Raw genomic sequence first — 16,548 nt, forward strand, 5'->3', positions numbered from 1 at the left:
GTAGTTAAAATTGGTTCCAGGGAATGATTATCAATTTTGAAGGTTACATATCACTTTCTTAGTACTTTCACTCAGAAAAAAAATTAACTATATTTAACAATTATAGAAATAACTGTGCTACAATTAGCTCTTTTATCACTTTAACCATCACAGACCCAAAGATTAAATGAATCAAATAATTCACAAATGAAATATGAGTGAAGATTAATCGGTGATAAAACTCACGGGTCCAAATTTTGTAAGATTCCTTAGATTATTAGTAATAATAATTTTAACACAGTTACAGTCTTAACTAGATAAATATTCTGCTGTTATTATTATTTTATCATTTACTTTATGAAACCATCCTAAATCCGCCTTCCCTTTCATACGAGAAACTCAAAACCCCCCGATATAAAAAATCTAAATGGGGCAACAAAACAGCTAATTAATTTTTTAATTATAGACAATTAAAACATCTAGAAAATAAAATTGTCATTTTTAATTTTAATGACTTAACAATAATTTTAGAATGTAAATAAATATTAAACTCGTTCTCTTATGAACTCTCTTTGGGCTCTAGGATTTTGAATTAGATTTTAAATCTTCTGGTTAACACTAGCAGAAAACCCTTTTTTTCTACAGACTGGTTAATTTTATCATATATTTTCTTAACCCCTAAGTTTTCTGGAAGATGCACGAATAGAAAGGTGGACAATATTTTGATTTTTCTTATTTAAATATAAATATTTTTTTTAATATTTAGGGGGGGAAAGGAGATGTAGTCAAAGAATTATTAAAGGTTAACATCCCCCCCCCCCCTCTGTAAAAAATGACTTTTAAAAATAGATTCATTTCAATTGTTAATTTATATCTAAAAGACGTCTGTAGATCAAAATTGATGAAATATGTTGAAAGAATATACAAACAAATATAATAGTTATTTCTCGTATTTATCCGATTAATATCCAGTGGATTAGAACCGGTTCTCATCCATTTAAAAAAAATTAGGTCTAAAATCTTATTATTGTATATTCTATATCCGCGGAAAGCTGCTTATAATACGATGCGAGAAATAACTATTATCGCTTCGTATTATGGACAACTTTACTCGGATATTAAAATGAAAAATATTAGGCCCCTAGGGGCTACCAAAACTGGTTATTTTAGTTTTGTTTTTTTAAATATTCGTGGAAAATTGTCTGTAATACATGATTTTATAGTATGGCTGAGCACCGGTTCTACCTCAGCGGATATTGATTGGTTTTGAAGGCATACTGAAAACTTTCTTCACTGTTTCATATTTGCACCCAAAGGATTGCGCACCACTACCTGTACAAGGTGAGGAGGAAGGAGGGGGGAGGGAGATATGGGGGGGGGCGTTATGGGGGTCCCCTTCTTATATAAAGATGGGTCCGGTTTATTTGCAATTGACGTCACAACAATGATCTTCCCCTGCAGGGCTCTGGGAATAGGAAAATCAAAATAAAAAGAAAAATCCGCAATTTTTTGGTAGCCTAACATTCTAACTAACTCAGATAAAGCAATACCACAGCTGGCTAAAAAAAACGATACCCCCCATAAACCCCCCTTACCTAATACTCTCCCCTCCTATAAACGAACTGGCTAATAAATGAGGTCCATATTAGCAAGCTAAATTTAAGACAAATTTTCTTCTGTCAATATATCTACGCAATTCCTATATCCATTAAAATCTTATCAAATCTTGCACCTTGCCTTTGCGGTTTATGTCAAATTAACATCAATAGAAATAGCTTAAAACCATCCCTAAAATGAAGAACTTGATCGGTACAACAAATCCAAATAGGTATATTATAATATGATGTTATTATATTGTACCGTTATATACATGGTTCAAAGTTTTCTTGTTATGCTTAATGTTGGTCATTATAACCAAGTTATTATCGGGCAAAAAAGTTCTTGTAACAGCGTACACCAAATATCATTTTTGATATCTTTAAAAAATCCTTTACCCTTTTAAACTTTCTTTGCTAAAAATGCATTTTTCTCCTCGAGTCCTTTTGAATGAATTGTTTCTTTATAATATTCACCACATAAGTATAACATAATATCCTTAATTAAAATCTGAACTGTAAATGTATACCATATTGATGTCCATAAAAAATGAAATTTCTTTTTAAAAATCCTCGAATTATTCAGTCATGTAGGAAGACAAATAAAGTTTCTGTTTGTTTTATAAGTTATTTTCAGTGAAAAGTACAATCTTGTTGAACTAACATTTTTAAAAGCAAAACTTTTCTATAATTAGGGTCGGTCCGTCTTGAACGGATAGCTTTTTACGTTCATTTAGGCAAGTTAGAATTGTCCTATCGATTTCAAACTTTGCATGGTGATTCCTGTAGCAGTTAGGTATGATTTAGATAGCATAGGAACTCTATAATCATTACCAGAATGTCCGTACGTCCATTTTAAATATGTTGATTTTTTTACTTTTTAGCAAGAAATTTTTATATGATTTAATTATCCGATTAATCTGATTTTTGGTATATTGATTCCTGTGACAACCAAGTACAATATCATAAGCGAAGTAACTCTATAATAAAGTCCTAAAAATGTAAGTATGTCCATAAATATTATCCTGTATCAAGCAGTTTTTCAACAAATTTACTTACAATTTTGCTTCGACTCTTATATATATATATTCTGATTTTTCAGTTCTGTCACTATACAAGTGTTAATGTCCGTTTGTCCTACAGTTTCAGTGCTTCGCTTTTATGGATGTTGTCATCCTTGTATTTTAGAATATTACTGTCTTTAATCCCTGAAAAAGGTAAGTAAAAAATTTGCTCATAAACTTAAAGTTAAAAAAAAACAAAAGGGAGGAGTAGGAAAAAAAATGGGAGGAGAAATTTTCTTTAATTTCAGCGGTTTAAACATGTTGGAATTGTCATCATTAATTAGCAAATCATCTATCATTAGAATCAGATGTGCATACATGAGCTTTACTAGTAAGTTAATCTTGACAAAAATAAACGGGTGAAACGCTTAGGCTTGGTAGCAACCAGTTGTTAGACAAATTCTAGCTTCTTTCTTTTTGACAAAAACAGGCTGCAGCAGTTGTAAAACTAACAAGGATTACAACAACCATAATAAGCAAAGCACAAAAATTAGCTGTCTATCTTGAATAGCAGCTGGGAAAATTACATTTTCTCCATAACTGACTGACTGACTGACGGAAGGACAGGCAAAGTGAATTATAGAGTAGCTTTGGTACTATAAAGTGGAACTGAGCTCAACTTAAAGCCAAAAATCAAATTGCAGCTGCCTAACATAAATAATCTGTATATCTAACTAGAATATTATCCACATCAAAAGTATAAAGCAGAGCAGCGCATTTTCAAAAAAAAATCGCAGCTACAATTAGGATTATAGCTACCTTACAATTTGAACATTTTAGTAAGACCTATTAATCTAAGTATATGCTTATAATTTTCTTGTGAATGAAACGTGATATAAGTACATATATTGCACTTATTTGATAATCAGAAATGTGTAAGGATCTATAAATAACTTTTATAAATTCGGGGGTGAGTCTATACGACTAGTCATGTGTTAATAAGGATTATATCTACAGCACGACTCGGCAGCCGCGCATCAGCTCCGACTAACCCTTGATTTAAACCAATTTGGATTATTTGAATTTGTTTTTAAAAAGAGTAATTACCCAAAATTTTAGATATTGACTTAACTCTGAAATTGTAACAATTTATGACATAAATTACTGTTAAATTACTTAGATGTTACAGATTTTTATATACTCTAATTACCAGCTGGCTAATATAACGTTACCCCTCATCCACACCATTCAACCCCATCCCCTCTCCTCCTACTAGAGGAACGAACTGACCAACAAATAAGGTCCATATTGGCAACCTAAATTACCGACAATATATCCACGTATTCTATATTCAATATTTTAACATGATTGGCCTTGCGCGTTATGACCGCATACTGTTTTGTTTTAAAATTGCATATGATAACATTAAATGCAAACAGATAACTACTGCAAATAACTGGTGTCTTCGACTAACATAAATTATTGTAATCCACTAAATAATTTTCACGGTTATCTTTTAAAAGCAAGGATGGTTTTCATCCATAAAAGCGAAGCATTATTGTCAGGGGCCTAAAGGGATAAAACAAAGGTCGATAAATGGATACATAAAATTATCCCTTCTATAGATTACAACTAGTGGTTGAAACGTTTGTGCACTTACGTGAACCAACCAATCAAAATTTATAAAAGTCCCCAAAGTTGTTGAGTCAACGAATAAGAAAATGAGATTAAAATTTTTGGGAAGCTGTTTGACAAACAGCTTAATGTCCCATCCCTCGCTGATTATTGAAGCTTTGGTATAAGAATTGGTGTATATTTTGCTAGGTTTCCTTATAAAAGTAACAGGATGTATGTCTGCCACTGTGTGTCTTTGTTTAGCAAAGGATCTAGCAAAACCAATAACCGATATGGTTCTCATTTACAGGAAAGCTTATCCCAAAAGAAATCACCCCATGAAAATTGACACACATAAAAAAAAATGTTACTTCCAAAAAAATTTAACTTCCTCCCATCTTAGGTTTTAATATATGTAATGAAGATCGATACAAAGAAAACTAATGTAAAAAACTTACAAATGTTATGCAGAATAGCTTATCTTTATTTTTAAAAAATAAACGCAATAGTATATGTACGTTTATTGTAATTTATTACTTCTTTGTTACGTAAATAAGTATTTTTGAAAAGCTAAGTATCAGTTTTTGCATATGTTATATATTAATGGATATATTAATACGTGGATATATTGCCAGATGAAAATCTGTCGTCAACTTAGGTTACAATATGGACCTCAAGGAGGAAGCAAGGGGATGGGGTAATGGGGGTTAAGCTCTTTTAGCCAGCTGTGAGTATCACTTTATGAGAGTACTAGCGGCTACGCCCCTAGAGGCCTCTAGTGGCACTTTGGATGCTTTTTTTATTTCAAATATCTAATTAGAGAAATAATTGGTTTATGTTTCGTTGAAGTCTCTTTTTTGGGAAGGGTAATTTTTTTCTCATGGGAGGGTGGTGGTACCCTCCCCCAAAACAGTTATAAACCTTCCCGGGACTTATGAGAATTACTTGTTAAGGAGAACCCGATCGGTTCAGCGGTAAGCGAGATCCTTCGGTACAAACACACAGACAAACACACAGACAAACACACAGACATCCTGTTACTTTAGTATAAGCAGGGGCGTCCAAGCTTTTTTTTGGGGGGGGGGTAAAAAATTTTAGGGGGGGGGGGGGTAATTCGTGTTTGGGGGGGATAAAATGGCGCGCGAAGCGCGCCGAAATTTTTTTTTACCCCCCCCAAAATTTTTACCCCGGGGGTAAAATTTGATTGGGGGGGGTAATTAGTTAGTGTCCGTCAAACGAGAAGCATCTAATGTAGAATCAGCTTCCCTTTTTTCTACCCACTTCTTGAGTTTACCACCCCCCCTCCTCCCCCCACTCCATCTACACTAGTGGAAGAGGGCCTACGTGACACACACACACACACATATAGTGTTGGAAGCCTGATTGGTTGGAAGCCTGTGATTGGTTGAGAGTTCCCGGTGGAGACTGGTGATTGGATGTGCTAGCTGTCTGGCGTCTTCTCATTGGTCAACTACATTGGTAACCCGTACGTCATTAGTCAGGTATTTTTCCCGCTTACGTATATTCTCTCTCTATTCTCTTAGTCTGTCTTTATCCTTGGAGCGAGCATGAGCAAGAAACCAACTAAAGCCACGAAGGCTACATAAGCCGATTGTGATGTTGATTCCGAACTGGCAGATAGTGCCGGCGGTGTGAATTTGAAGCCTGAGGCTTGGCTTAGGATGAGAGCCTTGATTGATGAGAGTGTTTCTCTGAAAATTAAGGAACACACAGACCAAGCGGCAGAGAGTTTCAAGAATGTGAATCTACAATTGGAAACTATAGGTAAGAGAATTGAGAATATACAGGGAAAATATCAGACAGAGCTTGACGAAATTAGGGCCCAATTGACCAATCCCTCCCTCACTACAGACGAAACTACAGACCTTAGAATTAAATCATGCGAAAAACAAATTGATTTATATCTTAAACTGAGAAATGAAGACAGAGAGTGCGATAAATACCTAACTTACCATCATCTTATTTCAGCTGTGCGACGCGAGCAGCGTCAGCGCTCGTGGGCGCTGAGAATCTATGGGTATCAGGCCCCCTGGCGCCAGAAGACCCCGGATGTTGTGGAGGTGTTCTGTGATGTAGTACAACCCGTACTTCAGTCGATGATAGAATCAGGTCAAGCGGCGCCGTTCGATACAAGTTTTTATGCTTGTGTCGAATATGCCCACCCCTTGGGGCAGGGCAAGAAGGGATCTGTTCCCCCTATGATTTTTCGTTTTTTTAGCCGCAGAAGCCTCTATCTGTTTATGCTGAACAAACGCAGCCACTTGGCAGCACTTGAGAAAAGAGCCGCCGATCGCTCACAATGGTCCAACCATGCAGCTGCCTGTAAGTATGACAGCAAAATTCACTTGAGAGTGTCGCACGATCTCGCCGACGTCAACAGACAGACGATGTCGTTCTTACACACGGCGGGAATCGCCCACAAGTGTAAGACATCGGCTGGAGTTTCCTTCATGCCCAAGGGCCATAGGGGAAAATGGGTAAAAGTTTCTAACCCATTTTCTCCTACGCTCAACGGCCTGGTTGAACGGCTACCCGACATCAATTCCCTGCTTGCCGCGAAATCCCTGGTATTGAGTGCATTTGAATCTAATGTCCCCAACCACAGCTTATTCAATGACCTCAAAATTAATATAACGGAATTAATTCAGATTGCTGACCGTGCAGCCAAGCTGCAACCTGCAGAGGATGGTGGTGCTGACCCTGGACTGGCCACACGTGCTGAGGATGCACAGGTAGCTGGAGTAGGAGTTTTCCCGCCATTCGGCGGTGCGGCAGCTGGTGCCAACGCAGAACCAGCCCCTACACTTCCAGCCTCCACCCCCTCAGCGAGTACCAGAGCCACGACCGCGGCCGCAGCAGCGGCGACAGTAGCAGCAGTAGCAGCAACAGCAGCCGTCACTTCAGCACCTACCATATGAAGGACAGTATAGTTTTGTCTTGTCTTATAATAATTATTAAATCACTATATTGTGATTATGATAGTCCTAATCAGAAATTCTTCTTTTTTTCACCTTATGTTTTGAGAACATTTATGCAATAAGTTAGTTAGCAGACGTTATTTCCATCATTTCCAACTTTTTGATAACCATTACTAACACCTTCTACTAACCCTCAATGTGAAAATTAAGATTAAGATTACTGATTCTTTATGTTGTGTAAAATGTGTATAATGTATTATACAACTACACATGGCTAATAAGTTTCCTAAATATTTGATATAAAATATTACAAATAAGTATAGCCCTAACAGATTATTTTATTTATATGTTATAATACCTTATTACGTAGGTAAATTACTCAGGTCCTTTTGGGTAAGATACTAACGTTATTTATATGTACATATTGATTGATAACAGTGTATAATCAAATCAAAAGTCGAAATAATTGGCCAGCAATAGCGCCCCAACACCAACAGGGGCGTGCTCCAGCCTTAGGGCTACGTTTCTGCACCTGGTTATTTTGACAGGGCAAAATCCGCTAATCTTTATCATTTTAATTCTATGCAATTGCTTTATTATTATTAAAAATGTAATAAAATATGAATAATGTTAAATAGATGGGTAATAAATAATAAACCATCATGTTTTATATAATGTAATTGATATATGTATTTTATATCTTGCTATTTAATATTATTTTTGCCCTGATGGCGGAGAATTGTCCAAGATCAGTGGTTGTCGGATCTAGAGGTTAAATAAAATTTGATTGATTGATTTGATTACCCCCCCTAAAGTCTATTGGGGGGGGTAAATACTCCCCCCAAATCTGTTGGGGGGGATAATTACCCCCCCCCAAACTAATTTACCCTGGGGGTAAAATTTTTGGGGGGGGTAATTTAATTATGTAAAAAAAGCACCTACCTAATCTATTAAGTTAATAAGTACTATCCTATAACATAAAGTAGTAAGTAAGGTTTATTTGACTATAGCTTCAGATTTCATTACTTTTAATACTGAGTTCTCCTTTTTAGGAAAGCTTCACATAGATCCCATGATGGTTCCACACTATTATAGGTCAATCCTTTGAGTGGTTTTAGGCTATTTTTCTCCTCCCTTTTTACCCTTTAGAAAACACGAGTTCTTAGATGCTAAGGGCGCCACTACTATTCAAATATATAGTAGTATCTCATTCTTTAGAACATAAAAATACATTAATTAACTCACTAACCAATGAACTAATATGATTATACTTTAAAGTGAAGCGTCTTATAGGTCCTGGTAAGTTTTATAACTAGTTTTGAGACACCCTGACATCCTCCCAAAAGAAATCGCCTATAGAAATTCTTTTTCATTATTTAATGAAATATTTAATTTAGTTAGGTATCTATTTTATGGAATCTTCAGTGCTTTACAATTACATCATAGATCCCCGGGATGGTTTTAGCCCTTATAAAGGCCCAAGCAAATAAAACATGATCAAACTATTAAATTTTTTGTTATCATGGTTAAGAACTGTTTTAACTGGTTGGACTATATTGGGGTATAGTCCCTTTTGTGGCAACGCTCTTTAAGAAGCGTTTCTTCGTTTTTTTCACACAAGCTTCTCTCCTATTTCTAGCCCCTGCGGGGGGCCAATTGCTTAACCATGTGGGGCAATCACCTAAACCAATATAACCTATCCTAAAATAAACTATCAAAAGCCATTTAGGATATACTTTTCATTAACTATTAGGAGACCAAACGAGGAACATAAAATATATTACACCTCAAGGCTCAAGTCACACTATGACTTTTTTTAGGGGGGGGGGGAAGGCGGGGATTACTCCCTCCCCCCCAAAAAAAAATTTTCAGTAAAATTTTATTTTAAGAACATTCAATTTGGGGGGGGGGTAAATACCCCCCCCAAAATTTTTTTTTAAAGATCGTTGGGGGTGCCTACGGCACCCCCAAGGTAGGGGTAATTTTTTTTTGGGGGGGGTATTGTTCACAAAATTTTGGGGGTGCCAAATGGCCCATTACCCCCCCCCCCTTGGACGCCTATGAGTATAAGGATATATAAGAATCTGGTGCAACATCCAAGTAATATTAAATCGATTGTTATATTGTTTTACAGGCTTATATGCAAAAATTGTAGGTTTATAAAAACAAGAACTTCTTTGTAAATTAAAAGCAAAACTTTAAAGCTTTTATCATTTGGAAAATTTCTTTCCCTTAAAAAGCCAAATATAAACAATAAAAGCAACATGCAAAATCATAAATATAAAATAACAAAAAAAGTCAAGCAGGTGGTTTGAAAGTTGTGGTAATGTATTTCATAGCAGTGCAGTAGACAGACAGAATAAGTAATTTACAGAGTAGATTCTTAAAATCTTAAAATCAGTCTTTCAGCTTTACTAGTAGAAAAAAAATCTTTCTTCTTACCGAATTTGATGTTTCCTACATCTTTACAACAGACCGATACAGATTAATCTTATATGGCCTGTATGAAAACAATGTGTGAAAACACATTACTGCATACTTCCTACTTTTTAGGAAACTGCCATTTGGGAAGAAAAATACTCATTTAATTCATTTATTATTCTTTTTTTTTCTATGTATGTACACTCAAGAATAATAAATCTAATCTATAATACAAAGTAGAACTACGACTATCTGTCTGTCTGTTTGTTTGTTTGTACCGAAGGATCTCGCTAACTGCTGAACCGATCAGGTTATCCTTAACAGGATAGCTTCTCATAGGTTCCAGGAAGGTTTATAACTTTTTTCGGGGAGGGTAACACAAACCCTTCCAAGATAAATCGTCCCTAGAAAAATAATAACCCCAACCCCCCTCAAAAAATAAAATAAAATGACATAAAAAATGAGGTTGGGGGGAGGCAAAAATTTTGTTTTACTTTTTTTTAAATCAAAATTTTAAAAAATGAGTTTTGGGATCATCTTCCCTCTCATCAAGTGCCCCTAGAGGCATCAAGGGGTGAAACAGCTCGTTGATTTATAAAATAGATACAAATATGTTCTAATATGAACTCTATTAAAGAAAGCTAAGCGACAAGAAAGGCGCCTTTGATTATTTTGTTTATACAAAAATAAATCATTCTATGGCCGCGTTTGTGGTATAATCCTTTAAAGCGTTAATGAACATCCAACTCCCTCCTTTTTCCCCTACAAAAAAATGTCACGGAAGGCCAAGTTATATCGTTTTACCCAATAATGTACATATATATGAAGAATACTTGGATATTTTGACAGGGGAATTTTAGTAGTCAATTTAGGTTACTACTAAAGTATTAGACGATACTTTCCTCCATGGTCGGGGCAATGAATCGTGCCAAGTCATAAGTGTTCGAGGGATCGAGGGCATCGTTGTAATTGCCACCTGGGAGAAGCATTTTAACAGAATGCGAGAATCTGCAGCAATATTCACGTATATAGGGTGTCCCATAGTATAATGGTTAGCGCACTACGCTGTGGTTGGGAGAAACCGAGTTCAAGTCCCAACATAGACTTTGCACTTGGTTGACAAATGCTGTTGCAATTTGTCAGATTATGATCACGCAACCTTCCCTAAGATGCCCTAGGGTTGTAAGGGGGGAGATTTGTAGGAAGTTAGGATTCTACAAATCAAGCAGCTCTAACCATGCTTTTCCTCATCCATGCTCCTCGTATGAGAGTGCCATTAATTAGGGTAGCTTGATATGGAACACCTGCCAAAACTCTAGGCCAGTGTGATGTAATAATTGAGTAGCTTCCACGAGAATTGCGGGTCAGCTTGTAATGTAACATAGAATACAATCAGCTGTGCGCGAAGTTTGCCAATCTAAGATTGGCCAAAGGATTCTCACTTCCAGTCTCCGTGTGCACCTAAGTCCTAACTTCAGAGAATCATGGCTACATCAACAACAATATTCACGTATTCTATCACGTTATCTTAATCTTCAAAAGGATAAAAAAAACTTCAGGTTTAGAATTTTGAACAATAATTGTATCCCAAAGAAGGGGTAATTTTGCTTATCAATATGGAGGATGTAAATAAATTTACCATCCATGATCCAATTTATTATCCATTTTAATAAATAAGCCAGGGGTTCTATGGGTGCTTTGAGGGAAACTGCAGTTTGTTAGTTTATTTTATGGCTTTATAAAACCTCAATAAACACACGTAATAATATACTGTCAAACTTTACAAATTTGCAGTTTCATAAAACTCATGTTTTACACATTTTTAGTTTTTGTATTAGAGCACACATCCCCAATGATGATGTACAAAATTACCCTTTAAATTAAAAGAATTTACAAAAAATCTTAGCTTTATATTTTCAACAGAAGCCGAGAAAAGCACATTTCTCCTTAGTCGTGTAGATGGACAATGTAAGTTATAAGAGTAGCTTCGCTAATAAAAATAGAACTAATAAACATAAATAATTGAACTTTGACATGAACTTGGAAACTCGGAATTAAATGACAAAGAAATAATAATTATATTGCTTCTAACTAAATTGTAAATTATAATAATAAACAAGATTTTCAAAATAGGCTCTTAACAGAAATTCCTAAAAAACTTATTTTCTGTGTAAAACGGAGAGAATTGATTTAGATTATTTCAATTGTTATTGACTCTTCTGCTTCTAAAAGCTCGTCCAAGCTTTTATGTTTTTTTTTGGGGGGGGGGGTATTTTATTGTTTTTATGGATGTCATCATTGTTCTCATTAAAGTTAAAAAATAATTCTTGATATCACTGCTCTGTATATGGGAATAATTTTCTTGTTTAGCTTAGGTTAATAAAAATAAAAACAAGTCTCATACATAATCAAAATACATTATTACACAAGATTTTCTTTGTTTTACATCTCGCGTGCAAAAAAAGTTTGTATCTAAAGTGGTGCTGCGTGTAGACTTTTTAGATTATATAAAATCTTGGTTGAGAGAATGATACAATAACAATTAGGTTCATATGTGGCACAGAAACAACGGGCTAACAATATTTTAGAAATGAAAATAAAGTTTAGTAAAGCTAATTTAATATTTTTTATTCAGTTTTCACGTCCGTAATTTTTCTAACTTTGTTATTTCTCTTGGGAGGGTGCATGTAAAAAAAGAAAAACAACTTTCCAGGTCATTCAAAGGAGAGAAATATCGGTTCAGAGTATCATATCCCATTTTCCAAAAGATATAAATAATTACTAGAAAGTTATCAAATTCATTTTTGTTTCAAGTATGTAACATAACTACAGCTTTCACAAAAATTCGCATTAAGCATTAAACCTTTTCCTCCCCTATTTTTGACAAATATTGATATTAAGGGTGGGCAAGGTCTGGTTTGATTTCTATCCCTAACTCCTGCAGGGGGGCACTAACCATAACATTGTGGGTCTACCCAGTAAGCAATATAACTTAACTAAATCCTATTATATAAAGTAGTAAGCTTTTTTTGTCTGTAGCGAAGGATCTTACTAACCACCCAAATGATATGGTTCTCCTTTACAATGAAGCGTCTTATAGGTCCCGGGATGGTTTTAGACTATTTTATGTTTATGTAAAAAATCCTAAGTGTGGTTTTATTTAAGCTATTTTTCTTCCTTTACAGATAGCTTCGAACATATAGCCCCTAGATACTAGGGTCTCAGCAGCTAGTCTTATCTAAAGTAACATATAAACAAATGAAAATCTACAAGCACCCTATTTTCAATTTATTCAGAAAATAAGGAGGGGTGTTATAGTGCTGAACAAGGTAGTTTAAGTGAAATCGCCGGATTAGAATACCTAAAGAGATGCATTGCATAAAAAAGTTTGTTGTTGAATCATCAAATAGATTAGAAAACAAATAAACCAAACTACTCAAGTTGTTGAGGAGCAGAGCAACTCCTCCACACCTATTTCCATTTCTCATGTCAGTACGTCCAATTTCTTTCTATTGAGCATTTGACATATTTCCGAAAAGTTAATTTATTGGCTATCTATATCAGCGGTTATGAGTCATACTGAAAAATCGTGTTATAGACAATTTTCCACAAATACTAAAATGAAAATGAAAAAATGATAAATAACTATCAAAGTATTAATCATGTCTTAGTAAATCTATAATACAAAGTAGTCTGTCCGTCTGTCTGTCAGTCCGTCTGTCTGTCTGTCCCTTAAGATCTTGGTAACCACTGAACCGATTGGATTCTACTCTTCAGGGAGTATACCTACTGGTACTCTGGTGGTTTTAGGCTATTTTCTTTTGGGGTTGGACACCCACAAGTTACAACACCCAAAAAAACAAAAATTTCCCCCCAATTTGATGGATGTTGTTGCACCAGTAGTACTGAATTTTTATTTTTTAAATTAAATAAATTAATATCTTTAAAGTTATTTGTAAAACTCAAGAAAAACAAATATGTTTAAAATATGTACTGTACAAAATCGGACAATTAATTCGCCTATCATCTATAACTGTGTTACAAATATTTTCTATCAATTCTCAGAGATAAATTGTTAGGTAAATAGGCTAAAAATATGGATTTATTATTACTTGGATCTTACACCTGATTATCGTGTGTTCTAATAAAGTAAAACTTGTAGCTGGCTAAAATAACAACCCCCTCCCTCCTACTGGATAAACTGATAAATAAATAAGGTCCATGTTAGCAACCTAAATTTAAATTTTTCTCTTGTTATAAAATCCACGTATAGATTCTACATTTTTTCAGTCAAAACATGAAAAAAAAACCTTAAAATAACAACTAAAATGATACTTCTAGGTAATTTTTTTTCTAAACGAGATATCCAAAACCCAATAAAAAGCTTCCTTAAAAATGTTAGATCTATTGTTTCAACAGACAGTAAAAAAAATAAACATTCTACATCTACTACTTTGACATATAGGTTAACCAAAGATGCTCAATTATAATTTTTTATATTTTAAATTAAAAATCATGTATAGCATCGTATTACAGACAATTTTTCACGAACATCAAATATTATCCCCCCCCCCCCACCCTGAAAAGAAAACTGGTTTAACTCCTATAATTTTTCATTTTATTATTCGTGGAAAGCTGTTTATAAAAACTATGCAATAAATAAATATTATAGCTTTTGCTATTTAAATATTACTTTCTTTCAATTGAATTGAAATAGTTCAATAAGAATTATTATGTATTAATTCGTAGATCCAAATTCGTCATATTGACGTATACATTTTTATGGCATGCAAATAAAATGCAGGAGAAAAAAGTATATTCGTCACTAAATAATTCTTTCATTCATAAAAAAAAATATTTTCCTTGAACAATTAGTCAGAGAGAGAGAGGGAACATTAGACATTTTTTAAAGAGAGGGGTAGGTTTCTGGTAAAATCCGTAAAAGTTAGTAAAGGTTATGTGTTATAAGTAAAAAAACAGTAGTAGAACGATAAAAATTTGTGTTAACTTAAAAAAAAAAATTTTGTCTATAGTTCTTTTCAATAAGAAATACACATATTCAGTGAATATTATCGTTCTACTACTATCTTTAGGCCTTTATGGATTCTACCAGAAACCTACCCCTCTCTTTGTCAACCAACCCATTTCCCTCTTAAATGTTTCAAAATAAAATACAAAAATAAATTACCCCCTCCTATTAGGAAATAAATCTTCGAAAACATAATTTTGTTTATGATAATTGGTAGAAAGTTAATTTTATCTCCCATTTCCTATCACAACAAATACTACCTATAAATCTGGGTAGACAACCAGGGAGGAAGGGAGGGGACAATGGTTATAAAATTCATATTTCTGACAGTCTTGGACTTTGGGTACCAGAACACATGCAACTTTTATTATTTTGGCAAATTTCAAAGACTTTGGGTCTTAGCGCAAAGAATGCCGCTAAAACAATTATTCCCAAAGCAGACGACTCTTACTGAACTAACTAATACAAATGCTTTTTGAAAAATTTCAAAACAAGTTTAATTGGGTTTTTAAACAAAATAGTTTTCTTCTAAGAATGGGTGGGATAAACCAGAAATTTTACTGTGATACTTCTGTAACTATCCATTCTAATCAACCCCTTGTCAAATATGAAAACAAACCCCATAAACTGCCAGTACTTAGGTCATACCTTTTATGATAAATGACAGACTATTCACAGGAAAATAAGATAGGATAACCTAATGTTAAATACTTTTCTTTAAGTGTTTAATAATTTCTTATTATACAAATTAAATAAAGATTGCTCTATCTAAATTTTTTGGAATTTTCCAGATATATCTGGTTTTGAAGATATTGAGTTAGAACTCTAAAATTGAATTAATTGCCCATTGTCCCCTCCCTTACTCCCTGGTAGACAACAAATTATTAGCAATATGATATGAATAATTAGCATGGAAAGAGAAGACATTGGACTGAAAATTATATGGGTACCCAAAGTTTTATTATCAGAATGTAATATTCATTGGTTTAAAAACCTTGGTCACTTTTATTAAATCTATATCTAATGGTTAACCAAGCAGTGTCCAAACTTGTTAACCAATGATTTATCGACCTTGTCCTATCCCTTAAGATCCCTGAATCTTACCTTATTTTTGGGTAATTGTATCTGTTTACTTGTATTTTCTAGTGGTGCGCTTTTGTCAACATTTAATTCTGATATGAAATCGATGTAATATTACTAAAACCCGCTGAAGCGAGGCTTTTCAATACTTAGGGTGCGTAACGTACAGCGTTTATCTTTAATTTAGGCATGTTGGAACAGTTATGTCAATTTGAAACATTGCATGATGATTCCTGTAACAGCTAGGAACATTTGGAAAGCAATTTAATTTAATTAATGATATCTTGGACGATCAGGCTTTTAATGGTCCGTAAAGACTTAGGTCTAATATTACATCTATTCCTAAAGTAATCTTTGTGTTAGATGTGACAACAGTAATATTGTTATTTTCACTCAACACTTCACTTTTACAGCTGTTATCAAGACCAGTTTTGCAGCTTATCTTTCTAGCATCTGCAGCCGCTGCTAGTATAGCAGCTTTGTCAGCTGACGGGCCCATTATTATGCTATGGTCGGATTCAGCAGCTTTTATCTTAGCTGCTACGTCGATGCAGGTGGCAGTTTCATGGTGCTTGCCACCAGCGGTTTCGTCCAGAAAATCTAGGTCGTCTGTGAGCAGGTCTTCTACTTGTCTTTCGTGGTCTAAAATAGTTATTTATCACATCGTATCATAGACAGCTTTCAACGAATATCAAAATAAAAAAAAAAAGATTAAAACCAGTGTTGTCAGCCCGCGTGACTTTAGTCCCGGTCTAACAAAGCTGTGAAAGCTACAATTTTACTGTAAATTACACACGTTCTTTATTCATTGGCTTAAAATTTTTATAGATTTTTAAAAATTTTGATTGGTACTACATAGTAGTATTTAAACTTTTCTGTCACTAATA

At 34.3% G+C, this 16,548-nt stretch overlaps 1 protein-coding gene across 1 annotated transcript in view; it reads right to left on the minus strand.

Annotated features, from left to right (window-relative positions):
• The window catches only part of LOC145332685 (inositol-trisphosphate 3-kinase A-like), an 87,521-nt gene that overhangs the window by 40,311 nt on the left and 30,662 nt on the right, over nucleotides 1–16,548 (minus strand). Inside the window, exons 10-11 of the mRNA XM_080177701.1 lie at nucleotides 16,004–16,303; nucleotides 15,686–15,753 (exon numbers count right to left, since the gene is read on the minus strand). Coding sequence (XP_080033827.1) covers nucleotides 15,686–15,753; nucleotides 16,004–16,303 — 368 coding nt within the window. The remainder of the gene's footprint in view (nucleotides 1–15,685; nucleotides 15,754–16,003; nucleotides 16,304–16,548) is intronic.

The sequence above is a fragment of the Acartia tonsa genome, chromosome 11 (assembly GCF_053477335.1).
Source record: "Acartia tonsa isolate MP-2025a chromosome 11, ASM5347733v1, whole genome shotgun sequence".
Lineage (NCBI taxonomy): Eukaryota > Metazoa > Arthropoda > Copepoda > Calanoida > Acartiidae > Acartia > Acartia tonsa.